This window comes from Mobula hypostoma, chromosome 10, assembly GCF_963921235.1.
Source record: "Mobula hypostoma chromosome 10, sMobHyp1.1, whole genome shotgun sequence".
Classification (NCBI taxonomy): Eukaryota; Metazoa; Chordata; class Chondrichthyes; order Myliobatiformes; family Myliobatidae; genus Mobula; species Mobula hypostoma.
The window spans coordinates 66,797,988-66,810,208 of NC_086106.1; the positions used below are offsets into that span (position 1 = coordinate 66,797,988).

At 39.3% G+C, this 12,221-nt stretch overlaps 1 protein-coding gene across 4 annotated transcripts in view; it reads right to left on the reverse strand.

The window, feature by feature from the left end:
* diaph2 (diaphanous-related formin 2) overlaps positions 1 to 12,221 on the reverse strand; it is a 638,125-nt gene that overhangs the window by 463,394 nt on the left and 162,510 nt on the right. For all 4 annotated transcript variants that reach the window (XM_063060627.1, XM_063060626.1, XM_063060628.1 and 1 more), the window contains one exon: positions 8,714 to 8,853. In XM_063060627.1, coding sequence (XP_062916697.1) covers positions 8,714 to 8,853 — 140 coding nt within the window. The remainder of the gene's footprint in view (positions 1 to 8,713; positions 8,854 to 12,221) is intronic.

Below are 12,221 nucleotides of genomic sequence, written 5' to 3' on the forward strand. Positions count from 1 at the left end.
CTGACATGCTTCAGTCTTTTTCTGTGTTGCTCCAGATTCCAGCATCTGCAGACTCTTTATGTCTCTAAATACTTACGGCTAATCTTCATCCTCAGTATCTTACAGAACTATGCACTGAAAAGGTTCAAACATTAATCCAATAACTCAGAAAGTGAAAGGCCATACTAATGATTTTCTGGCTGTTAAAGATTGCCCTTTCCATTACATTCAACCAGCAGGAATTCTTCATGTGTTTTAAGTAGAAAAACAGTACTACAGATGTGCCAGCAGGGGCAACATAGTATAGCACAAAACATTTTAGCAGCAGTCTTCATAGATCTGCTATCTATATTCACCATTGCTGACAATATACATTAATTTATTTAAGACTTTCTTCATGACAAGAAATAACTATTTTCTGTGAGAATGTTCCTCTACAGTTTAACAATTACACAGACTTGTCAGGTGGGTATTAAAATTTCCTCCAAAACTCAGCATCATTATACAAGTACATAACTTACACTGATAAATGACACAATGCCATAGACAATGCTCCAAACTTTGATTAATGATGCTGAATAGGTGTATGGTGTCATTATTATCCAGCTTAAGATAGAGAAGGCTGGAGCAGCATACCTTCAACATTATTTTTCCCCCTTACCACAGTTGTTGCTTAACCTGCTGAACAATCCCAGCAATTTTATTTTTATATCTCATTTCTACCATCTGCTGTCCTTTGATTTTCATTATCTAATACCTAAATAACATACAAAAGTTAAAATAAATATTAGGCATAAGAAACCTACTCAATGTAATCTCGCACAACCAAAATTGCTTTCTGGACAAACTACTGAGACACGAAAGCAAATTATCACACTTTGAAGAAGCACATATAACTCTTTATGTCAAACAAATTACAGCATTTGAATTCTGCAGAAACAACTTCCCATTCTATAATTGGTCCTCTTTTCAAATAATCCACCAAAATACTTGTATTCCATTCAGATTACAATGCCAGATAGTGGTAGGATTGTGGTTCTTATAGTTTCTAGGGTTTAAGATGAACTATAGTAGTCATATGCAGGAATCACAAATGCAAAATTAATTTTTCAGAGTAAAAATAGTTCATTCATAAAGTAAAAAAATCCTTTCTGATCAGTAAGGTCACAAAAAGTATACTGTCAACAATAGTAACTATTTCTAGCAAATTCAGAACATATACAGTTCCCTGCTATACTGTGTTACCTCTGCCAGTACATTTTAACTTTTCCACTTATCCATTTAGAGCAAAGGAAGAATTCCTGTTCAGTAATACACGATAGAAAGGATCTAAAATGCATCAATTTTGATCCATCTGGTAGAAAGTTTTGGTATGGCCATAATCTGTGCAATATCGAGAATGAAGATTAATCACAAGATTGTTTATTGCTGTTTATCTTGTGATGCACCATACCAAAACAGAACTTGCTGCCAAAATCTCTAGACTAAGTAAATTTAACTTGTAAAGACTCCTACAATTACTGTTGTTGATTCATTCAAGGATAATCAACTCAGATTTAATTGAAACAAGAAAGATTGAAGGGCATGGAACAAAGCAGCAAGTAACAAGGAATAAAAACTAAGGCATCCTTACAGACATACAGGTGTAAATGGTTCCTTTGGTCCACCAAATTTATCCCAATCATGAAGCACCTTTTCACACTTCCCCAACATCAACACTATTTTCTTATTCTAACATGCCAATCAAGTGCCACAATCTATCACTCATCTACACATTCAGGGCAATTTACAATGGCCTTTTAACCTACGAAGCCACGTGTCTTTCGCCTGTTGGAGGAAATCCACACAACTAGAGACAGAATGAACAAACTCAGAGGGCAAAAGTCAAGACTGAGCCCCGGTGGCTGGAACTGTGAGGAGGCACTTCGACAAGCCAGTAGTCCCCAAACTTTTTTGGGTTCCCACCTCCTTGGATCCCAGAGAACATCCGCAGAAACCACCCACCCTTCCCTTTCCGGTCATTACATACAAACTATAAAGAATTTTAATTTATAATGCACGCTGAAAGGAAATTCAAAGCAGTGATAAACAATTTCCAAAATTATCCATATCTATTTAAAGCTACAAATAAATTTATTAAACTACAGTGAAAACAATTTTCAATGTTAAAGCATGCATTAGTAATCAACTTTCATGACTTCATTGCTTTATCATTCAATGAGATGAATGGGCTTGGCTCAGTGATATTAGCTTCTCAACATCAGGCTGAATGTCACTCAGGAGTCTCACACCAAGCTCAGTAACTTGCACCCTGTTTTGTTGCTTTGAAAAGAAGTTGGGTGATTGCCCTGATACCCCGCTCCACTAAGCAATGTTGGAAAGGCAATAAAGAACATCTTGACCTTTTGCACAGTGCAGGATAGATAGAGATTTATTTCTGCAACCGAAAGTCTTGGTATAATTTCATGAACCCCTGCTTCAGGTCAAAGTAATTTTGTAGTGAAATGAGTTTTTTCTCCATTCTTCCTGTTAATTCATCATTATAAGTACTCAAATGGATTTATTACCCTATCTGTAATTTGGATCAAGAGAAGATCCTAAAATCTCTTTAACAAGTCTTTATACAACTCACCCAGGTGGGCATAGCATACTTAGATAATCATCAACTGCTATTCTTTCTTTCTCTTCCCTTCCAATTCAGAGGGGCTCTGAAACTGGATAAAGTCAACAGCCAATGTTGCATTTAAATAGGGTTAACTTGGACAGAAATGTGGAGACGACTGATTTGACTTTGCTCAGATTCATATAATTTCCTTGTAATTGTGGGCTGATTTCATTGGACTTTGAATAATTCTGACAAATAAGCAATGTCATGCTTAATAGTCTTGAGGTGATTACTGAATGAAGCATTTGAGTCTCCAAAGAATTATATCACCATTTCAAAAAGCTCATAAAACCATGTGACTTCTGTGTGCAGCAGCAAATATTCAATCTGTTCATTATTCTCAATACAAAGCTCCAAAATAGTTGACAATCAAGAGCTTGGGGCTTGATTATATTTACCTCTGTGATAATAGAACTTAATGATTTGTGCAGCCGATCACTTAGGTTTTTTGCAACAAGATATTATCTGTGAATTACACAGCAAATGGTAAGTGTTAGGTACAGCTTATTTTAAGAAAGTAATAACCCCATGGTGGCGTCCTGTCATTATAGTGCCTCATCTGTTGCGCAAGCAAGAATGCTATCGAGCAGAATGTCCTTCTCCTTGAAAAATTGCTCAACCTGAAAAATTGACTCCCATTTCATATCTGTTTCCAGTCTCCTTGCAATAACAACTCTTCAACCATGCTTTCATCTTTTAATAAGCAAACAAAACTAAGTAAAAATTTGTTGCCTGGCAAAGCAGGGCAAATCCTGTTGTCCTATATATGTTCCACAATGTGCTTTCCACATTCTCAGACATCTCATCTATTCATCTTTGAACAAAGCTGTCGCTGAACAGAATCACAAGTTCTTTGGTCTGGTGACTCATGCAAAACCACTCAGAACCTCCCTTACTGCTGGCAAAATCAGTTTTTCTCCAATTTAGCAATGTGCAAGGTAATGTCGTATGAAGCAGAGTTACCGTCACTATTTTGTTGTGAAGTACTGACACGCATGTTTTGAAGTGTTTTCTGCTTTAGAATATTTCCACAAAGTGACTGAAAGTAAGCCACGTTGTTGTTTGTTTTATTAGAATGTATTTTCTTCAAATGTTCAAGAAGCCTGGATGGTTTCATTGCCCCATTTGAAAAAAAACATTAGCTGCTGTTGGTGGCTTGGTGCCAGTATAAACCCACATTTCAGATACTTGACTCTATGCTGTCTACACTTCTTTTTCACTTGGTTTGCTTCTGCCATTTTCATTATGGATTACAACCATAGTCAATACCTATTGTTTAAGTCCAACCTCAAGTGCTGCGATAAATAAAGGGGTAAATTATGACATCATCAAAGCTCAGGGCAAAACCTGAGTCTCTGCCTGAAGGCATGTAAAGTGGGGCACCCCCAGTTGGGCTGTGGGCTAGAGAAATGTGGGCACAACTATTCAAAAGGGTAGATTCTGAACTTTACCCCATTGACCATTATACCTAATTCACAAGAATTGCATCACTGTGTGATTAGTGTATGGAAATCGTACTAGCTAACACAGGACAATAGTAGTGATCAGCAATAGTGCGTGAGACGGGCCTGTAAATAATACAAGTTCTTCAGTCCAGATTTCTAATGATATGCCCAATGTCACATTGTTTTTCAATAGCTATAACACACTTCAAGCAAAGTCTAAGAGAACGTTATGTTAGCAAAAGATGAGGTGATTACATGATCATTGTAATCTATATTGAGGTACTGATGATCAAATTCTTACAATAAGTAATTCATTTCTTAAATTAAGCTTGTAATCCTTCAGAAGCCCCCCTTTCCACCAAGCACCCCATACCATCCCCTTCAGTTCTATCGTCCCCTTGGAAGCTCCCACTACCATCAGAGGGATGATATCGCTGACTTTGGGAACCACTATAATAATCTGTGACCCCCACGTTCTTCTCAACTTGACATAATTTCAGGATGAACTAACAGAAAGCCAATGAGAAAGTGGACTTCCAAAAGGCAATTGTCAAAGCACTTCAGGATGTTCTGAAGCCAAGGTATCAGCTGTATGCCATCTGAGGCCTCACTGGCATTAAGACCTTTCAGCCTGTCTCCAGGGCAGAGGACTTCAAATTTTCCCTGTGCCTATAACTCACTTAAGTTCAAACAACTGGCAAGGAGTCCAAGAAGATGAAATAAAGAAGGTTAGTATGCAAGTGCTAAAAGTAGTTAAGGTTAATGGAGTAATCTATATCGCAAGCATACAGAGCAAAAAAGAAGTTGCAATATAAATTTACTGGATACTGGTGAAATTGCATTTGGAATATTAATTATGTACAGCACTTGTATTTCTAAGGTTTGAAATTTCTGAGGATTGAAATTTCTCAGAATAAGAGACGATCTCATTGAAACAACAGTCTGAAAGAGATTCATCATCTGCAAAGAGCATATTTCCTTGAGAGGGATTATATAGATAAAACGAGCAGCCATTGCTACAGACCAATGGAGCTTAACAGGTGTTTAAACAACTAATGAGTAAAGGTGTAGGTGGAAATCGCTAAAAGGTGGATAAAGAAAAAATTAGATCACTCACAATCCAGTTGAAAATTATAGTAGGCACAAAGGGCTGATTGGCCTACACCTCTATTTCTTACGTTCTTACATCCATTTGTTTCCTCAAAGTAATTCAGAACCATTGCAAAAGAGATGTAGTCTGAATCTAACACTTCATTCAAAGAAGTCACCTTCAGTGGAACAGCACCCAACAATAATGCAGAAGGCTTCTCAGCCTAGTATTTGTGCACACCTCTGATGTGAGACTTCAGTCCATGACCTTGACCCACATGCCAGAAATGCTTCTTATCAGAATGACAGCTGGTAAGAGCTCACATTTACAGTTAATTTTAAAGTGTTCTGCTGGCAAATGCAAGCTTATGGCACATCATACCTTTCGAAAATAAGGAGCTTTGATCAACCATTAATGGTCCATATGTGAAGAGCCATCATGTAACCAACTGAATTTTGGTTTGCATATTCTTTTGGCAAGATGCAGGCATTGCTGGCAAGTCCGGCTTTACAGCTCATTACCAAATGTTTTTGAAAAGTCACATTCTTGACCTGGTGCAGAAAATACTGCCAAATGTTCCTGGTTATTGACTACCAGAACTTAGACTCAAGGACTTATTTCCAAATCCTGATTGTATGTGACTGCCCTTAATATTGAAGCAGCATTTTTTGTCTTAATATAACATCAATAGTGCAAAAAAAATGGAATACAGTGGACATCATTGGGAAAACCTTAATGAGCACAATATCAATGTATTTAACCCATCCTCATAATATAATGCCTTCACACAAACGGACCAAAGCATATTGCCCACAAAACACATTTTTCAATTCACTTTCAGGACCGGACAACACTAGCTAGGCACAATTTATCATCTAACCCTAAATTACCCTGGAAAACATGGCGGTGAGCCACTACTTGACCTATTACAATCCTTCTGCCTAAGTGCTATCTGATAGAGAACTTCAGGATTTTGCTACAGTGACAATCAAGGACTGGTGATACATTTCCAAGTCAGAATGCCGTGCGACCTGGAGGAAACTCGCAGGTGACGGTACCCCATGCACCTGCTTCTCTTGCTCTGCTTGGCGGTTATGTTTACAAATCGGAAGGTCAAGAAACTGCAATCAATTACATATCGTGTGCTGTTGGTAGAAGAAATTAGTCAAGCAGGCGGCTGTGCCAATGACAAGCTTCTTGAAAGTCGCTGTCTCTACACTCATCAAGCAATAGGGAAGAATTCCATCATGCTTCCTTACTGTAGATGACCGAAAGTCTCTGATACATTGGCAAGTAAGCACCTGCCTCAAGATAGCCAGCTTCTGTCTGACCCTGTATTTTGAGCGACATGCACAAAATTCTAGATGAACTCACCAGTCAAGCAGCATCTATGGAGGGGAGTAAACAGTCCCGTATCAGGCCAAGGCCCTTCATCAGGCTTGGAAAGGAAGGGGCAGGGAAGGAGTACAAGCTGGCAGGAGTACAGAGGCCAGGTGAGGGAGATGGTGGGTGGGGCAGGGGTGATGAAGTAAGAAGCTGGGAAGTGATAGGTGGTGGAGGCAAGGGCTATAAAGAAGGAATCTAATAAAAGACAGAGGACACGGAAGGAAAGGAAGGAGCACTGGCGCCAGAGGGAGTTGATAGGCAGGTGAAGAGAAGGGGTAAGAGGAAACCAGAATGGGGAATGGAAGAAGAGAGAAGGGAGAGGGAGGAGAAATTACCAGAAGTTAGAGAAATCAATGTTCATGCCATCAGATTGGAGGTTACCCAGTCACAATATGAGGCTGCATGATAGCGTAGCAGTTAACGCATTACTTTGCAGCGCCAACTTTCACTGATTGGGGTTCAATTCCCACCACTGCTTGTAAGGAGCTTGTGCATTCTCCCCGTGACCACATGGATTTCCTCTGAGTGCTCCAGTGTTTTCCCACATTCTAAAGATGTGCAAACAGGGTTCGTGAGTTGTGGGCATGCTATGTTGGAGCTGGAAGTGTGGTGTTGGTTGTGGGCTGCCCAGCACAATTCTTGCTGATTTGGTATGCCACAAACAACGCATTTGACTGTATGTTCCTGTTTACCAGATTCAATAGCAAACTTCACAACTGATTTTCCACATACTTTGATGTCACCTTTTGTACATTAATTGCAACATCACTTTGTTATTTCTGGAGTATTCTCCAAAAGCTCACTCAGTGCCCCAAGTGTAATCAGTTTAAAGATTTTTGTGAAAGCCAAGCCATACTTCCCAATTCAAACCCCTTGTCTTCGATGTTCCAATCAGTGCCTTCACTGAGCAAAATAATAGCCATGGATGCACAGATCTTAAATTTGATAGTTAATATATGTAATTATTTAGTTTACCCTGGATCCTGACAGAACCACAGAAGTCTAAAGTATTTTAAATGAACTGAACTCTGGGCTCCAGATAACCATGGCTAGAATTACAAAAACAACAGGAATTCTGCAGATGCTGGAAATTCAAGCAACATACATCAAAGTTGCTGGTGAACGCAGCAGGCCAAGCAGCATCTATAGGAAGAGGCGCAGTCGACGTTTCAGGCTGAGACCCTTCGTCCTGACGAAGGGTCTCGGCCTGAAACGTCGACTGCGCCTCTTCCTATAGATGCTGCTTGGCCTGCTGCGTTCACCAGCAACTTTGATGTATGTTGCTAGAATTACAAATTTGAATGTTAGAGAAAAGTTCACTGTTTTTGCTGATCACTTGCACTAGCTTTCAATTACATACACGCTTCAATTCAATGCTTCTCCTTTTCGAATTTCCACTCATGTTCCAGCCCACCAACAATTCTTTTTCAAGTACTCAAACCTGAACCTAACAGTTTCTGTTCACTGCCGTTTAGTTTCAGAGTTGGCTGACCTGTAAACACTATTTTAGTTGCTACTATTTATCTTCAATGTTTGTTTACATCATTTTTATTTCCTCCATATCTCAATTTTCTGATGCTTTAATTTTGTCTGTGCAATCCCAAGAATTCATTTTGCAAAATACTTCCGCTCTATTTATACTACAAAATTAAGTCAATTCCTAAACCTTTAAGTTCACAAAGGAATCTACAGAATCCAGCACCTGAAAGTTCCTTACAAGTCCTTCTTTGTCATCAAGTGAAAATTCCAGAATTCCTCACCCAAATACATTGCAGGATTATAAACATGTTGCAGAAGGCAGTGTTTAAAGAAACCAGCAAACCCATATTCCGTGGGGGGAGAAAGACAAAATCAGACAATTATTTCTATGTACATTACATAAATAAAAACTTAACCAAAAATGCAGCTTAAGTTTTTCTAAGCAGGTTAATCATATTGTAATTTTTCATGGCAGCAATTATAATTTTTCTATCTGCTTCTCTTTAAGAGATGTTAAAAGTCAACAAAGCTCTTTTGCTACAAAATCTATTCCATGTCGCTGTTAATGGGTAGCTATACTGAGTCAGCTGTGTAATGCCTTCCATGAATCTCTCAAGCTGTGCAGAGCACGGATTTAAATTTAACTCCAAACACAGAAGCTCTACTCACCTAACAGGATTGCTGGTCAAAGAAACTCTTAGCGATTCTAGGCAGTTAAGTAGCTTATCATCGGTAATTCCCGAACGTAATTCATGAACATATTCTTGGGATGACAGAGTACTTTCATGCTTGCTGTTCTTCAGTCCACCCTGTATTAAGGATTAGGAAACAAATGTTCACCATGTACAGAAAATAGCTACAAAGAAAACAGTACATAAAAATTTAGTGTGGACCTCAATTACACAAATATAAAGAACTATCAAACAGTATATATAAATGCTGTAAATCAGAGATACCAAAGTGAGATCTGAAGGAGTAATTGTACAATAAAAATATTAAATCGTTGATATATTCAGCAGGTCAGCATTATCTGCTTGAGCAAATCAAAGTTAAATTCCCAGATATTGTTGAAAATTCAATCATTTGAAATGGTAACTGTTTTTCTCTCTCTGATGCTCGCAGCATTTTGTCATTTCAGATTTGTACCATCTGCTGTTTTTGCTTCACTTTGAAGAATAACCATGGATTAGTGCAATATAATGCAAGATTATGGGTACTCAGAGCAGACTGAACTGTTGCTCAGAATCCAACCAGTCTAGCAGCAACTGCTGTTCATTGCTCTTAGTATCAGGACTAATTTTTAACTTGAGGCATAGTATTGGATGGTGGATAGTTACTGGCAAAACCAGAAACTGACTAACATGCTCTGAGCCGTGGAGAGTCGACAAAACCAAGGTGAACAGGGCAGGGCAGACTAAGGATCTGAAAGGACAGAGGGCTAGCTTTTTCCTTGTACTTGCTGCTCACCACCACCTCAGACGGCCCATAAAAGACAGTCACTATATAAAGCAAGAGCGTGAGGAGTGTGATTAACAACAACCAATAAAAAGCAGCCAGTGGGCCAGTGTAAGATTGGGGAGCTGAGGCTTCAGTGTGAAGAGCCAAAGTGGCTGAGGTTCTGGGAATGAGAAAAGCTCTAAAATTAAAAGGTTTCAGTGAGAAGGCTCAGGTAAGAACAGGCAAGGTTTTATTTTGTTGCTGATCATTAGTCCTTGACTCAATGTAGGTAGAATGCACCTCTTGCAAAATGTATATAGTCTTGCAATCTCCCTGATGACTACATCTGTGGGAAGTGCAACCAGCTGCAGCTTTTGGCAGACCGGATCAAGGAAATGGAGGTACAGAGGGATGAACTTAGGATTATCCAGGAGCTGAGGAGAACATAGATGGGAGTTTTACTGAGGTAGTCACCCGAGGTATAGGCTTAAGATAGACAGGTGGCCATCGGGAAAAGGAAGGGCTGTAGGCAGTCAGTGCAGTGCTCCCACGTGGCCATTTGTCTCGTAAGCAGGTGCATCTCCTTGGATAAAATTGAGGCGGATGTTCTTTCAGGGGCTAGTAGCAGTAGTCAGGCATCAGGCACTGTGACTACCTCAGAGGCCCAGAGGGAAAAAACAGTCAAACAGGACAATAATTATCAGAGTTTCAATAGTAAGGGGTCAGACAGAAGATTCTGTGGTCACTGAAAGGATGCTGGGATCAAAGGATGTGTCTGAATGAATGCAGAAAATTCCTCAAATGGGAGGACAAACAGCCAGAGGTCATTGTGTATGTTGGTACATACAGCACAGGCAAAACAAGGGATGAGGTCCAACAGAGAGCACAGAGTTAGGTAAGAAATTAAAATGCAGGATCGAGGCTAGCGAGCTCCTGATTACCTCCACTGCCACATGCTAGTGAGTCCAGAAATAGCAAGGTTAGCCAGAAGAATGCATGGCTGAAGAACTAGAGCAGGGGAAGGATTCAGGTTTTTCAATCACTAGGATCTCTTCTGGAGTAGAGGTTACATATACAGAAGCAGATTGCACTTAAACCAGAGGGGATCAATATCCTTGTGGGGAAATTTATTTTTGGCACCAGGAGAGTTGAAACTAGAGTGGTAGGGCAGGGTGTGAGACGTGAGAGAGCAAAGTCAATAAGACTGGGTTACGTGCAGAAAGCAAAGCATGTAGGCCTAGCAATCAGAATGGCCGTGTTTAAAATAAATGGACAGATAGAGCCATGACTTTAAATTGTATCTATTTTAATGCACATAACCTTATAAGTAAAGTTGTAGAACTGAGGATGTGGATTGCCTCTAAGACCTGGGATATTGTGGCGATAACAGAAACATGGCTGAGGCACAGCAAGACTAGCACCTCAATGTTCTGAGCTAACAATGCTTTAGGTGTGAAAGAGCAAGAGGTAGGAGTGGAGGGACTGCTGCATTTTTGAGAAGGGAGGGGTCATCTACCAAGGCCAGAAAAATTATCCACCATCAAGTCTGCCTGGAATCATTATTGCATCATATGCTTTCATAAAATCCCCCCTCAGTCCTTTAAAGAAAACAATCACAGCCTCTCCAATCTAGCCTTCTAAGGTGTCATTCCCTCATCTCAGGGACCATTCTCAAAAATTTCTCCTCAAACCCTTGACAATGACTCCACCTTTTTCCTCATAATGAAGTGACCAATACTGGAGACAAAGTCAGAGAATTAATCAGCACAACTCCTCCATGTTCACTTGAGTTAGTCTGACTTGCCAGTGTTTGGACCATCTCCCTCTAACATTTCCTATCCAAGTACCTGTCTAAATGCCTTATCAATGTTATAACTACATTACTCAAATTGAGATCAAACTATTTGTTTTTATATAATGGTTCAGCGTAACTTCTCTAATTTTATTCTCTTTCCCACTTAATAACCCCTAAATTGTGCATTACTTTCAATGACAAAAATCGAATGCTGGAAAAACTCAACAAATCAATTAGTCCTGCTGAAAGGTCGCGGCCCAAAATGTCAACTGTACGCCTTTCCATAGATGCTGCCTGGCCTTCTGAGTTCCTCCAGCATTTTGTGTCTGTTATTTGGATTTCCAGCATCTGCAGATTTTCTCTTGTTTGTGATTAGATCAATCAGTACATTCGGAAGCAAAACAAGAGATTTCAAGTCAGCACCCAGAAATCTCTTCCCATCACTTCCAATGATTTCCGCAACCATACTCCCAGTTGCTTTTACTACAATATCCTTTACTTGATTTTGATTCTCATTTTCCTACCAAATGCCTCAACATTTCTCCACGTAAATCTACAGGTGCAAGATATCACTATCCTCTTCGCACTTCGCACTTCCTTCTGCCAATTTCTGTTACTCAGAAATTTAGAAATTATGGCTTATATTCATAATACCTGGCAGAGTCAGCAACATTTGCCCTGTGAATCATCACATTGCTGAGTCAAATTTGTTCATTTTTGATATTGTCAATCACACACAACTAAAAATACTTTCAAGAGGAAAAAAATAAAATAAATAGTGATGTACGTTATTCACCTACTCTGATGATGAGAAATGTTAATGTATGTATTAATCATGTCTAGAGCTCAATTTCCGACACAATGAACAATGCTGTAGGAGATGTGAAATGCTCAACTAAACCAAGTACAGAGTAAACAAAAATGTTTTCCTATATGTTAAATATG